Source organism: Sciurus vulgaris (assembly GCF_902686455.1).
Source record: "Sciurus vulgaris genome assembly, chromosome: 2".
Taxonomy (NCBI): Eukaryota; Metazoa; Chordata; class Mammalia; order Rodentia; family Sciuridae; genus Sciurus; species Sciurus vulgaris.
In genome coordinates, this window is record NC_136462.1 from 12,095,138 (window position 1) to 12,111,307 (window position 16,170).

The window sequence follows — 16,170 nt, forward strand, 5'->3', positions numbered from 1 at the left end:
TAGTTTTTGAAATGTTAAAAAGTCTCTTAGCTAAATATGCATGGAGCAAGCTCTCAAATGGATTAAAATTCTGAGGTCCTTTCCACAGAGACTGTTTATCATTTCAATAGTCTGACCAATAGAAAAGGCTTTGCTCTAAAAGTTCTCTCCTAATTCAGTATGTCTTTCAAAATACAATGGTCTGAAAACATAATTCTAATCAAACAATGGTCAATCTAATCCATAGTTCTATTTCTGACAGAAAGAGTACTCCTAAAATTTATTCTACAAAAGTAAACCTAATCCCTAAAGTAAATTTATATATTCATAAGCCCAAAGCTATCTATTGCAAACATATAAGATTTGACACTTTATTGTATGACCAAATTTCCAAAAATGTATGCTTTATGCCATGAAATATCCCTTTTAGATAAAATTACTTTCCATATTAAAAAACTGGTTAGGCTAAACTATTCCATTTTTATCTCCAAGCTCAGTGCAGCTCCCTCAGTTTCCCATATTAATAATACCTCAGCCTGATCAATGTTAACTACAGGATTTTCATGAGACAGACTGACTTCACTGCGAAAAGTGGGCTTAAAATAAAAGCTACACTCCAGAATAACACATTGTGGATTAATAATGTACTAATTTAATTATGTCATTGTTGTACCTATTTTTGGGGGTAGCTTATAATCTCTCTTTTTTGCAGGTTTAAAAAATTTTTGTACATATTGAGAGGTTTTGTTGCTACATATTCATTCATGTACACAATGTAACAATATCATTCAACCAATATTCCTCCCCAGCATTTCCCCCCTCCCTCCCTACTTCCCATCTTCATCCCTTTTCTCTACTGATCTCCCTTTGATTTCTAGGAGATCCACCCCACCTTATTATATCTCTTGAATTAATAACGTCTTTTGGAAAAGTAACCTAGTCTCTCAAGTTTATTATTTTGACAAGTTAAAATAATTATACATAAATATTAAGGACAGAACAGTCTGGTAGAACCAAATGTGCATGCATGTGTATATGTTTAGATCTACCTGCATTGTCTAGCTGGGGGTATTTCTGGTTATTTCTACTGAGGAAAGAGGAATTCACATTTCAGTAAATTATTATACTGATTAATATTGTTATCAAATCACTTTAATAAAGTTCCTCATGACATCTGGCAATAATCTTTAGAATAAAAGGGAAAAATCACAGGATTTTGTTTTTCTTATCAATGGTGCTAATTTATTTACAACATTAATGAATTAATCTCTCTCACAAAAACATAAATGCTCAAAAACTATCCCAAAGTTCATATTCAGCTTCATAAAAGTAACTACTTTATTTGGTTTGATCTTAGATCCAAGTCTTCTAATGCTCTCATTTCCAGAGTTTCCAGTTATATATTAAGCAAAGTTTTTTGAAAACTATAAAGCATTTTAAGATTTGAGCTTACTAACCCAAATACTTATTGTTCTAGTTTTCCCAAACAATCCAAACAATGAGACCTCATGTTGAAACAAAACAAAACAAAACAAAAATAACAAATTTTACAGTATTTTAAAAGAAATGTGGTCAAGGGGTCAGTACCAGCTCTCAGTTCAAGTCCTGGCTCTGCCACTTACTAAAGCCTTCTTCAGCAAAAACAGAATTTCTAGGTCAAGGGCTATTATAAGTCAAGCTGACCACTGAAGTAACTCTGAGGACCCTTCCAAGGCTGTTTCTATAAGAGATGACTTTTCAATTTTACCAACCAAATTTACTGGAGTGTAATCACTTCTGAGGAAAATCTGGTGAGTGAAGCATTCATTATTAATTGAGCAATGTTCACTGAGCACCATGTGCCACGCTCCCCAAGGAGCTCAACATCTAATGGCCCTTCAGAAGGAACTTTCATGTTCAGTTGTAGCACACACCAAACAAATCACTTACCTATTACTACTTTAGCAAGGATATAAATATCTTAACAAACTGCTACCCTGTCAAGCTAAAGTAGAGAAGCCACACTTAATACTATGCAAATGCAGAAAACACAAGGCTGTGGCAAGAGGGACACTCACTCTCTTCACAATAGCCAGAACGTCTTTGTCTTTTTCCTGGCACAGCAGTTTTCGCACACACATTTCTAACTGCTGAAGTAGATGCTTATCGGCAGGAATCTTCAGCGTTGACTTCACTTTGGGTAACAGATAGCAAAGTTTCATTCTGTAATAAGTTAACATTTAGAATCAATGTGATGATTCAGACTAATAGTAACATGGAACAAAGAAAATTCAAGTGTGAGATAGCCTGGGAATTCATTTATTCATGCAACAAATATTTGTGGAGTGCCTATTATGTGTCTAACATTCATCATTCTGGATATTGAGCTATGAACATGAATAAAATCAACAATATTCTTTGCTCTTAGGGAATTCACATTCCAGGATAGGGACAGGGAAGAGAGAATAAACAAATGTGCACAATTTTTGTCTTGCAGCTGTTTAAGTGCTACAGAGAAACAAATCAGGGAAACAAGATGGGAGCGGGGTGCTAGGAAGGGATGGGTCAACTTTGAAGCAGGTGGTGAGAGATCAGTGAAGGTTTCACTGGAAATAAGACATTTAAGCAAAGACCTGAAGAGTAGCAGGGTATGAGCCACAAAAGTATCTGGAGAGGAGCATTACAGGGACATTGCCTCTGGTGTTGCCCCAAATTAGTAAGTGGTCCACCTTAGCAAACTGGCTTGTGTGAGAACAGTCAAAGTGAGATTCGCAGGAGGCCTCACTTTGGTGACAAGAGGCCAGTTCGTGGCTTTGCAGATCACAGTAGGGAGACTAGCTTCTATTTTAAGTACAGTGAGAAATGTCATATCATCTGGCTGCTGTTTTGAGATTAGATTGTAGGCGGTAAAGGAGAAAAGAGAAATGAGAGAAAAGGCCTTTGTAAGAGCCGATGGTCAACTGCACAGAGAGGCAGCAGCAGAGGGCATAAAAAGTGGCTGGATTCTAGATATATTCTGCAAGACTGGAGGTGCAATGACAGGGAAGAAAAGGAGTTAAAATTTTGACCTGAGCAAGTGAGAAGATGAAATGGTTGTTTACTGAGATGCAGAAGACTGCAGAAGGAGCAAAAGCAAGTTAAGGACGATCAGGATTGAATTCTGAACAGAGTAAATCTAATTGTAAGGTGCCTATTAGATATGCAATGGAAATGCCACATGGGCTGTTGTCCAGATAGCTGTCCTTGCAGGAGATAAAGTCACACACTCTCAGCATGCAGGTGACAGTCAAACCATGAGATCTGAGAGACTGCCAAGGTGCCAAGTGCCTTGAGAGAATAGAGAGATAAAAGGAAACCTTCTAGAGTACACATGGTCTAGGTTAGGTCAACTAGGAAGAAGCAAGGAGGATGACTAATACTGGGCAGGAAGAGGGAACCTGAAAAGTAAAGAACACCTTCCCAGGAGGAGGTGGCACCGAGGAAACATTCTGCTCTGCTAAACTCCACATCTCTGCCAGAGCCAGTTTGGGGCAGAGATGCTGGGCGGCTGTCTCTCTCATGACTGTTGTATTCATTCATTCATCTGTGTGCTCTCCAGATTTCAACTTTTTATTTCTACTGCAAGCTTTGAGATAGCTACATCTCATTTGGAGAGTTTCCAGGATGGTTTAAGCAGAATCTTCAGTTGAGAAGTCTTCATATATTACAAAATTTGCTGTTTATGTATCAAAAAGGGTAAAGCAGGTCTTTCTCTAGCATGTTCAGCACTGAACAGTAATAATGGCCATGCTCTCACCCAGCACTCACAACAAACACCAGTGATACTTTCTCCAACCAAGGAGTCCTAGTGCTCCCAGGAGAAAGCATTTCGTTTCTGGCAGCTGAGGAAAGACTTCTTTAAATACCAGCAGGGTTTTCCTAGCCTTTATATTATCTAAACTCAGTTAATTTAATTTTTGAACATTCACTTAGGGAAGAATAAAAACACTTGACAGTCTATGCATGCTTCATTTTTTTTTTTTTTTTTTTTTTTTTTTACACATGGAATGTCTAGAAAACATATTCAAATAAGCTACAAAAGGCGCAGCAGTAATGAATCTCTATAAGAATCCTGGGCCCGTAACTTTATCAAATTCTTGAGATTAAGGACCACACATTTCTGGTAAGCAAAGTACTTTGTGTAAATTATCACAGGTAAGTATTCCTTAAAATAGCCTATCAATTAAGTACTAAGGAAATTAGTGCACAAAGATGTCTTATGACTTGCCCACAGATACACAGCCAGTGTAGAAGTATAATTGCAGCTCAGACAGTGTGGCTCCAGAAACAATCCTCTTGACCTACGTGATCCTACCACTCTAGCCTGTGGTAGCCTTCATCCTATCTGCACATCCCTAAAGCACTAGGTAAAGGCTTTGGTACCCAAAAGCCAGGTAGTATTTGGTATTGCTGGATGCATCTTTGGCTGACAGCTGACCAGGCAGGAGAGTGAGGACCAAGATAAATTCCTATGCAATGATCTTCTACCCCACCCCAAATTCATGGAGTGATATTTGATTAATCTTCACTTGATTTCTGAACTAGCAGATGGCTTTCTCTAAGAGTCTGCACTGCTGTTCGTCACACTGACCCAAGTACAGATGATTCATTTTCTTTCAAATTATTTTTATCAATTGCTTTTATAAGTGGATTTATCACATGGAAAGTTGATTTTGTACCTCAAAAATTAGATATAAAATACTTAGAAATTAATCTAACAAAGGAGGTGATAAATCTCTGCAATATAGAACACTGAAGGAAGAAATTAAAGAAGACCTCAGATGACGGAAAGACCTCCCACATTCTTGGATAGGCAGAATTAATATTGTCAAATGGCTATACTACCAAAAGCAATATATGGATTCAATGCAATTTCCATCTAAATAACAATGATATTCTTCACAGAACTAAAAAAGAGTCCTACATTCATTTGGAAGACTAAAAGATTCAGAATAGCCAAAGCAATCCTGAGCAAGAAGAGCAATGTATGAGGCATCAAAATACCTGATATCAAGTTATACTACAGAGCTATGTAATAAAAACAGCATGGCACTGGCATCTAAACAGACACAAAGACCAATGAAATAGAACAGAAAGCAAACCCACATACTTAAAAGTCATTTGATACTTGACAAAGATGCAAAAACTATATATTGAAGAAAAGACAGCCTTTTTAACTAATGATGATGGGAAAACTGTATATTCCTATGTAGAAAAATGAATCTTGATCCCTATCTCTCACCCTGCACAACAATCAAATCAAAATGAATCAAAGATAGGAATTACACCAGAAACCTCACAATTGTTAGAAGAAAACATATGGGGTCAATACCCCATTGCTTTGGTACAAACACCAACTTCCTTAACAAGACTCCTAAAGCTCAAGAAATAAAACCAAGCATCAAAAAGTGAGTTGGCAGCACATTAAAAAGCTTCTGAACAGCAAAGGAAACACGAATGTGAAGAGAGAGCCTACAGAGTGGGATCGGCGACATACCTCACATTTGCTACTGGATCATGTGTCAGCTCAATGGCAGGCAGAAAGAAATATTTACAGAAAAATGATTTGGAAAATATTTCTATGATAAATTCACAGGTGTCCAAAAATCGAAGCCTATTCCAGTAACTTCTTCCTTGACCAAGTTCTAGAACAACAACAAAAACATAAGTTAACTTTTCCTACATGGAATTATGCATGACAATATTAAACACACATAATATGTAACAAATTTATTTAAACCCATAATTTGTTTAGCAGATCCACAAGGTAAAAGGGAAAAAAAACACATTATAGTCCCCATATGTGTAAACTCCAAGATTACTGGCATCTCAAAAACCAGCAAAAGATGTTATTAACACTGAATTAAATTCCATAAATATTAATTATCGAAAGGTCTACTATAATAGGTCTACTATTTTTTGATGACTCACTATATCCTAAGTACTTACACAAGATATCTCATTTAACCCTGAAAAGCAATCCACTGGCATGCACATACTTACCCCTCCTAAAATATAAGGATGCTAGTGCTATGATTCAGAATTGAGTGCAGAACTATATAACTTCAAAATCTTTTAATAATCAGATTATTCTTATTTCCTCAAATATGCTTTGAGTGAATAAAGTTCTTTTCACATAAATAAATGTTCAGAAGAAAAGTTCTTAATATTAAAACCAAATAGAATCTTCTTGCAAACTAAAACATTCTAAATGTGAGCTCCTACCCATGGAAAATGAAAATTGCATTAGAATAGACCACAAAAAGAAATATCAAAGAGTATGGACAATAATTTTTCTCAAATAAAATTTTATAAAAGTACTCTTTTTTTTTTTTGAAAAGTGGCAATACATGCTCAAAATGGCAAGTTCCAATAACTAGAAAATCCCATTACTATTCAATAAGTAACAGTCAAAACATTCAATGAATAGCAAATTCACTAAGTATATATAGGTATATGACATTATTTTTAGACTTAATACTTTAACTAAGGTTTTTGCCTTCACCTTAGTCCTTAACAAATTAAAATGAATTTGCATTTGTTGAATGATTTATTTTTTTAAGATGGTGAAACCATCTAGACTCACTAGATTCATACTCTATTCAAGGAAAAAAATTTTTTCTACTAATTCTACTAATATTGAAAACAATTACAAAATAAATGATTGGATTCATAAATATTCTATTCATATTTTAGTTCCCAAATACTGTTTCATCAAGGAAGAAACTAGGCTTTCAACATAAATTTACATATTTTAATTTCTTAAGTATTGAAATTCACAAAAGAAGGCTCCAAGTAATCACCATTTTCATTCAACACAGATCTGATCCTGAGATGAATATTTCAAAATAAACACAAATAAACCAACAAAACTTAAATAAAAGCACACATTAGATATGTACCAACACTTGTCTATGTGCTTTTGGTAAAACAATACCTAACACAATTCGGATCTAATTAAAGCCTATTGGCTTGGTTACTTTCTGGTTTTTGTTTTCAAAATAAGAGATTTGATTACTTACGTTCAATTAATTTTTGAATGACCTCATGTCTCTGTTCTTGTTTACGATTATATCGTAGAAAAACACATAATGTTCGTGAAGCTGCCTTTTGGACAGGTAAGACATTCTTAAAAGAAATAAATAAGAAAGACAATTACACTATAACCTAATACATTTTCTTAATAATTTGCCCCCACCAAATCAATTTTAAGTTAGTGTCTAAAAGGAGTCTTCACTGCCTTTCAAATCACTAAATTTACATCCTTCTGGAAGAATCTTCATAATTAAATGTTAATATCACTCAGACAAATCAACTAATACAACATAGTGCAAAGTTAAGGTGATGCAGTCATTTTCAAATCATCCAAGTTTGACTCCTGTTTTCTTGTCACATCATCTTAAATGACATGCTCCTCAAATATGGCTCTGGCCCCCATTTCCTGGATTCTGTCACTCATTCATTCAACAAACATTTGTGAGAACATACCATGTGTCAGATATATCACCAAAAATGTACCACTCATTCTGAAATAAAAAGGTAGAGACCCCCATGGTCAGGTCCACTCTTCTATCCTTCTGGTTCCTCAACCTGAGCATCATTCACTGTAACCTCTGGCCCATGGTACAAAGCTTAGAACCCAAAGGACCCAAGTCACTCTCTCTTACCAGTATACCAATCCCTCTGTCCTTTGAATTCCTGTCATACCACTAATGAGAATCTTAACCTAAATGAATTCAACCACTTACTTACTGGGTTTATGTTCAAACCACATATTAGAGAAGAGTCAACCAGGTATATTGTATCCATTATAAATTCAAATTCACCATCCTAAATTACATATAAAACATCACAATACTCAATGACTGAATACTGAGACTATCACAGTGGGAATCCTGGAAATTCAAGCAGAATAAAATGCCCCAGTGCTCAGACGGCAATGTCTGCGTGTCCACTCCCCTTCACACCTGCCACTCCCACCCTGCTAGACACCATTTCATGTTGAATGTAAAAAGAGGATACTTGATATGATTTAGAACAGAAAACTTAAAAAATATAATCAGAAACATAAGGTTTAAAATGAATTTTACATAAACAGTGGACTAAATAAAAGCACATTATTCTTTTGTGTATAATAAAAGAATTTCAAATGCATATATACTAGTCACATGAAACTATATATAGTTTATACCTCATATATAATATATACCTTATAGCATAAGGTAAATATCCTTTTGGGTCAGAAATCAAAGATAAATATACTATCAGGTCAAAAGAACATGAAAGCCATCTTGAAGTCATAACAATTTAAACATAAAGAATAATGACTGCAAATTAATATATTATTTATTATTTTAAAAAGAGTCTGAAAGAAACACAGAGAGAAAAACAAAAACAAAATTAATTTTATCACCTTTGTAAGTGTTCACTGCACCAAGTCTTAGTTCTGAAATGTGATAATTAGAATTAAGATTCCATCCTGATCTTACCTGTATCTCAGGGTAACCACATACACAGGTGGATGAGGGAAAGCACTTCTTTATAGAAGAATACCATCAATGAGGTCTAAGAAATGATGGGAGTTTTTAAAAATCACCCTCTTACAAATTCTAATAAAGTAATTTGGGCAAGGATCACTAATGGATGCTAAAACTGCTGAGTAAAAGCTGGTAAGAAACTGGGTGTTCGGAATGTTGAAGAATCTGTTGCAGACCACAGTAGAGTTCACAAGGGAGAAAACCATTCTTGGCTCACCAACATTGGAACAACCACCCAGATGTGATGTAATATAAAATGCACAACAGCACCTGTAAAGAATCCTTGCCCTCAGATCTAACTTACAGTTTACTAGGAACACAGAGATGCAGCAATCCAACAAATAGCAAGTTAGAATATTCTACAGGACAACCATCCAGTTTCTTCCACATTCCATGTTATGAGCAAGTGGGGAGAGGGACAGGGAGACTGTTCTAGATAAAAAGAGAATCTAGAGGGCTGGGAATGTAGCTCTGGGGTAGAGCACTTGCTTAGGATGTGCTAGGCTGTGAGTTCAATCCCAAGCATAACCCAAAAAAGAGAGAGAACTGAGAGATATAATAACCAAAGGCAAGGTACAGATCTTAACTGGATCCTATATGAAATAAAATAATCATAAAGTTCACAGGAGAAATTTGCTTATCTGTTAATATATATTGGATATTAAGTGATATTAAAGAATAATTATGAATGTTGTTAAATGTCCCCCAGTACAATGTAAATTCTACAAGGACAGGTTCTATGCCTTTTTGTTCACTATTATATTCCTGGCACCTAGAATAATGCTTGGCACATAGTAAGAACACTATAAATTTTGTTGAATGAATGAATGAATGATTAAATGAATATTATAAGGATGGAACTAAAAATATAAGTTTTTATGTGCCCTGTTTGAGCATAGAAAACGTGCTATAATAATTATGTATTTGCTTTAGAGTGTGGAATTATCTCCTTGTAAAGGAGAACAGTAAAACATCTCTCAGCTGGTCGTGATGGTACAAGCCTATAATCCCAGCAATTCAGGAGGCTGAGGCAGGAGGATTCTGAGTTCAAAGTCAGCCTCAGCAGCTTAGTGAGGCCCTAAGCAACTTAGTGAGACCATGTCTCTAAATAAAATTTTAAAAGGGCTGGGGATGTGGCTCAATGGTTAAGTCCCACTGGGTTCAATTCCCGGTACAACAACAACAACAACAACAAAAAACCTCTCAGTCTAAAAAGCACTCATTCATATTCTACATTGTAAGTCATTTCTCTTTCCTGAAGTTAACAATTTATATATTTTTCCACATCCTAAACACAAACATGCCTGTGTAATTAGACTGAAACAATTAAGATCAAGCTTCACTTATAACCTCCTATTAATATATTTATTATTTGATTACTTCTTTCTACTATCATTACTCTAGAAGCTCCAAAGTTGCTTTGTGACCTAAAACACAGTCTATTTTGAATAAGGTTCCATGGGCTGCTGAGAATAAAGTGTACTGAACTGTTGTATGAAATATTCTATAGAGGTCTGTTAAGTCCATTTGATTTATGATATTTTTCAGGTCCAAAGAGTCTTTACGGAGTTTATGTCTGGATGCCCTACTTAATGTTGAGAGACATGTGTTGAAATCATCCAGTATTATTGTACTGGGGTATATCTGAGGCTTCAATTTGAGTATTGTCTCTTTTATGTAATTAGTGGCACCCATATTTGGGGCATAAAAATTTATTATTTTTATATTTTCTTGGTAGATTGTTCCTTTTACCACTATGAAATGACCTTCTTTGTCTCTTCTGATTAATTTTGGTGTGAAATCTGCCTTATCAGATATAAGAGTAGCTACTCCAGTTTGTTTTCCAGTTCCATTCACATTGTGTATCAATTTCTGTCTTTTCACTTTCAACCTGTGGCTGCCTTTGCCTGTAAGGTGCATCTCTTGCAAACACAGTTGGGTCTTGTTTTTTAATCCATTCTGCCAGCCTATGTCTTTTAAATGGAGAACTGAGACCATTTACCATCAATGTTATTACAGAGAGATGCTTATTAATTCTTGCCATTTTGATATATTTATAATGATTAATTTGATCCTGTGCTTATTCTTCAAATGAGATATATTTATAATGTTTAATTTGATCTCATTTGCTCAGTTACTCTTCAAATTAGATTCAAATTTCTTCATTTGTGACTCTGGAGTTTGTTTTTTAATTTCTTCTGTGTGGAGTATTTTGTTAAGTAAGTTCTGTAGTGTCAGCTTAGATGTCATGAATTCTTTTAGTTTATGCTTATATTGGAAGGTTTTTTCCTTCTTCAAATTAGAAGGATAGTCTTGCTTGATATAGCCATCTTGATTGACATTTTCTTTCAGGACTTGGAATGCATCATCCCCAGCCATTCTGGCTTTTAGAGTTGGTGCTGAGGAATCTTCACCAAGTGAAGTGATTCTGATAGGTTTGCCTCTAAAAGTGATCTGACATATTTCTCTTAAGGCTTTTAAAATTCTATCCTTATTTGGTATGTTATGCATTTAATTATAATGTGTCAGGGAGAGGTTCTTTATTTGATCTTGTCTATTTGGGGTTCTGAATGCCTCCTCCTATATCTGGAGATCCATCTCATTCTCTAGGTGTAGAAAATGTTCTGTTATTATTTCCCTAAAGAGGTTAGCAATTCCCTTACCCTGTATCTTGCCACCTGCTTCACTTCCAATGATTCTTAAATTTGGGCTCTTAGTGCCCCAGAGTTCCTGTATATTCTGATCGTGGTTATTTATTTTCTTATTTTTAATGTGTCTGAATGTTCAAGGGTGGCCACTTTGTCTTCCAGTTCTGAGATTCTGTCTTCCACATGGTCTACTCTACCAAAGAGACTTTCAACTAAACATTTTTATTTGATTTATTGAGTATTTCAATTCCAAGATTTGTTTAGCTCTTTTATTTGTTCTTTTTAGATATAAATAACAGTAGAGTATATTTTGACATATGATACACACCTACAGTATAACTTATTCCAATCAGGATGATCCCATTCTTGTGGTTATACGTACTTTGGAGTTTCATCAGTCATACAGTCATATATGAACATAAGAAAGTTATGTCCAGTTCATTCTACTGTCTTCCCTAATCCCATCTCCCTCACTTCCCCCTTTTTATTTATTGTTTTAGATGTTGATAGATCTTTATTTTATTCCTTCATTTTTATGTGGTGCTAAGAATTGAACCCAATGCCTCCTACATGCTAGGCAAGCACTCTACTATTAAGCCACAACCCCAGCCCTCCGTCCTTCTCCTTTGTCTAATCCAGTGAACTTGTTTTTCCCTCCCTTCCTCTTATTGTGTGTCAGCATTCACATATCAGAGAGAACACTCGGCCTTTGGTTTGGGGGGACTGGCTTATTTGAATTAGCATGATAGTTTCAGTCCCATCCATTTACTGGCAGATGCCATAATTTCATTCTTCTTTATGGCTGAGAAATATTCCATTGTGTATATATGCCACATTTTCTTTATCCATTCTTCTGTTGAAGGACATCTAGGTTGGTTCCAGAGCTTGGCTATTGTGAACTGAGCTGCGGTAAACATTCGTGTAGTTGTATCACTGTAGTATGCCGAGTTTAAGTCCTTTAGGTATAAACCAAGGAGTAGGATAACTGGGTCAAATAGTGGTTCCATTCCTGTTTTTTTGAGGAATCTCCCTACTGTACCAATTTGCAGGCCCACCAGCAATGTATGAGTGAACTTTTTCCCCACATTCTCACCAACATTTATTGTTACTTGTATTCTTGATACTTGCCACTCTGACTGGAGTGAGATGGCATCTCAGTGTAGTTTTAATTTGCATTTCTTTAGTTGTTGGAGTTGTTGAACGTTTTTTATATATTTGTTCGCCATTTGTATTTCTTCTTCTGTGAAGTTCCTGTTCAGTTCTTTTGCCCATTTATTGATTGGGTTACTTGCTTTTTTTTGGTGTTATGCTTTTTGACTTCTCATTCATCTGGTTGTATATGATGTCGAGTTACACAAGTCTTGTAATCATATATGCACATAGGGTAATAATCTCTGATTCATTCTACTATTATTCCTACCCCCATACCTCCTCCTCTCCCTTCACTCCCCTCTGCCTAGCCAAAGTACCTCTATTTTTCCCTAGCCCTCCCTCTTATGAATTAGCATATCAGAGAAAATATTTGGTCTTTGGTTCTTTGGGACTGGCTTATTTCACTGAGCATGATATTCTCCAGCTCCATCTATTTACTGGCAAATGCCATAATTTCATTCTTCATTAAGGCTAAGTAATATTCCATTTTATAATTGTTCCACATTTCCTTTATCCATTCATACATTTAAGGGCACCTAGGTTGGTTCCATATTTAGCTATACTGAGTTGAGGTGCTATAAGCATTGATGTGGCTGCATTGCTGTAATATGCTGATTTTAAGTCCTTTGGGTATAAACCAAGGAGTGGGACAGCTGAGTCAAATGGTGGTTCCATCCCAAGTTTTCTGAGGAATCTCCCTACTGCTTTTCATAGTGATTATACCAATTTGCAGATAAACTAGGTAGTTTTTAATGAACCTAAACTTAGTGGTTTATAGTAATAACAGCAGGGAAGTCCATCTCAAGTGCCACTATCTGGCAAGGGCCTTGCTGCATCCTCCTATGGTAAAAGGTAAAGGAGTTAAAAGAGGGAAAGAGAGGATCAATTCACTCTTATCCCTTTATAAATAGCACCAATCCTACCCATGAGGGTAGTGTCCTCATGACCTAATGAGGTCATGTCACATTGGTAGTTTTTAACATGAGCTTTACAGGGAACAAACACTCCAACCATAGCTGTAGTCATCAGTTAACCAGGAGAAGGGCCCTCATAAGGCACAAAACCATGTTGGCCATTTTGATTATATTAATTCTGCCTAACCAAGAGCATGGGAGATCTTTCCAACATTTAAAGTCTTCTTCAATTTCTTTAGCCTTCTGTAGTTTTCATTATAGAGGTCATTCACTTCTTTTTTTAGATGGATGCCCAAAATTTTTTGAGGCTATTGTGAATGGAATATTTTCCTAATTTCTCTTTCTTCTGATTCATCATTGGTATTTAGGAATGCATTGATTTATGGGTATCAATTTTGTATTCCGCTACTTTGCTGAATTCATTTGAGGTCTGGAATCTTCTGGTGAAGTTTTTTGAGTATTCTGAATATAAAAACATGTTGGCAAATAGGGATAGTTTGAGCTCTTCTTTTCCTATTCGTATCCCTTTAATTTCTGTCTTTTGCCTAATTTCTCTGACTAGGGTTTCAAAAAACTATTGAACAGAGTGGTGAAAGAGGGCATACCTGTCTTACTATAATTTTTAGAGAGAATGCTTTCAGTTTTTCTCCATTTAGAATGATGTTGGCCTCAGGTTTGTCTTACATAGCTTTTACAATATTGAGGCATGTTCCTATTATCCCTAGTTTTTCTAGTGTTTTGAGCATGAATAGATGATGTATTTTGCATTGTCTATTGAGATAATCATGTGATTCTTGTCTTTAAGTCTACTGATGTGACAAAACTATGTTTATTGATTTCCATATGTTGAACCATCCTTGCATCTCTGGAATGAACCCCATTTGATCATGGTGCACTATCTTTTTAATGTTACTGTGTGCAGTTTGCCAGTATTTTTTAAAGAATTGTTGCATCTATGTTCATCGGGGATATTGGTCTGAAGTTTTCTTTCCTTGATGTGTCTTTGTCTGGTTTTGGTATCAGGGTGCTACTAGCTTCATAGAATGAGTTTGGAAGGGTTCCATTTTTATACTTCATGGAATAATTTGAGGAATACTGGTGTAAGTTCTTCTTTGATGGTCTGGTAGAACTCAGCTGAGAATCCATCAGGTCCTGGGCTTTTCCCTATTGGTAGGCTTTTGATGGCATCTTCAATTCCATTGCTTGAAACCGATCTGTTTAAATTTTCTGTCATTCAGAGTCAATTTGGGGAGATCATATGTCTCTAGAAATTTGTCAATGCCTTCATGATTATCTATTTTGTTGGGAATATAGTTTTTCAAAATAGTTTCTGATTATCGTCTGTATTTCAGTAGTGTCTGTGGTGATATTTCCTTTTTCATCACAATTTTAGAAATTTGAATCTTTTTTTCAAAAGCTTGGCTAAGGGTCTATCAATTTTACTTATTTTTCAAGGAAACAACTTTTTCATTGATTTTTTAAAAAATATTTGTTTGTTTCAATATCACTGATTTCAGCTCTAATTTTAATTATTTCCTGTCTTGTGTTTTTGGTGTTGATTTGTACTTCTTTTTCTAGGGCTTTGAGGCATAATATTACATTATTTACTGGGTGACTTCCCACTCTTTTGAAGAATGTGCGCGGTGCAATGAACTTTCTTTTTGGAACCATCTTCATGGTGTCCCAGAGATTTTGATATATTGTGTTCCTAATCTCTAAGTATTTTTTTATTTTATCCCTGATTTCTTCTGCTATCTATTGGTCATTCAATAGTGTATTACTGGTCCCCAGTGTTAGAACTGCTTCTTTTTTTTTTTATTTTATCATTGATTTCCAATTTCATTTCATTATAATCTGAGAGAATGCAAGGTATTACCTCTATTTTCTTGTATTTGCTAAAGTTGTTTTAGAACCTAAGATATGCTCTATTTTAGAGAAGGATTCACGTGCTGCTGAGAAGAAAGTGTATTTAGTCATTCATAGATGAAATATGCTATATATGTCTATTAAGTCTAAATTATTAATTGTATTTTTTAGTTCTATAGTTTCTTTATTTAGTTTTTGTTTGGAGGATCTAACCAGTGATGAGAGACGTGTGTTAAAGTTACCAGTAATATTGTGTTGTGATTCTTGAAATTGAGAAGAGTTTGTTTGAAGTATGTAGATGCTTCATTGGGGCATAAATGTTCACAATTGTTATGTCTTGTTGATATAGAATTCCCTTCAGCAGTATAAAATGTTCTTCTTTGTCTCTTCTGATTAATTTTGACTTGAAGTCCACTTTATTTGATAATAGGATAGAAACCCCTGCTTATTTACGAGATTCATATGAATGATATGATTTTTCCTTTCCTTTTACTTTCAGTCTGTGTATGTCTTTGCCTATGAGGTGAGTCTCTTGGAGACAGCATATTGTGAGGTCTTATTTTTTAATCCAATCTGCCAGTCTACATCTTTTGATTAATGAATTTATGCCATTTACATTCAATGTTATTATTGAGATATGATTTTTATTTCTGCCATTTTGATTTATTTCTGATCTTTACTTGAGTTATATTCTCATTTGATTGACTATTATTCTAGTGTAGTTCCTCCCTTTGCTGGTTTTCATTTTTATTTTTCATTTCTTCTTCATGAAATAGCTTATTGAGTATGTCTAATAGTGAGGGCTTTCTGACTGTGAATTCTTTTGACTTTTTTTATCATGGAAGGTTTGTATTTCATCATCAATTCTGAAGTTAAATTTTGCTAGGTATAGTATTCTTGGTTGGAATCCATTTTCTTTCAGAACTTGGTATATATTATTCCGAGACCTCTGAGCTTTGAGGGTCTGAGTTGAGAAATCAGCTGAGATTCAGTTTGGTTTCCCTCTAAATGTAACCTGTCATTTTTCTCTGGTAGACTTTAAAATTTTATCCTTAT

At 35.1% G+C, this 16,170-nt stretch overlaps 1 protein-coding gene across 6 annotated transcripts in view; it reads right to left on the minus strand.

The window, feature by feature from the left end:
* PPP4R4 (protein phosphatase 4 regulatory subunit 4) overlaps nt 1-16,170 on the minus strand; it is a 104,561-nt gene that overhangs the window by 18,524 nt on the left and 69,867 nt on the right. For all 6 annotated transcript variants that reach the window (XR_013762054.1, XR_013762055.1, XM_079128637.1 and 3 more), the window contains 3 exons: nt 7,020-7,125; nt 5,495-5,642; nt 2,037-2,181 (listed from right to left, as the gene is read on the minus strand). Coding sequence is in view for 4 of the 6 variants with exons in the window: in XM_079128637.1 (XP_078984763.1) it covers nt 2,037-2,181; nt 5,495-5,642; nt 7,020-7,125 (399 nt within the window). In the remaining 2 variants the exon portion in view is untranslated. The remainder of the gene's footprint in view (nt 1-2,036; nt 2,182-5,494; nt 5,643-7,019; nt 7,126-16,170) is intronic.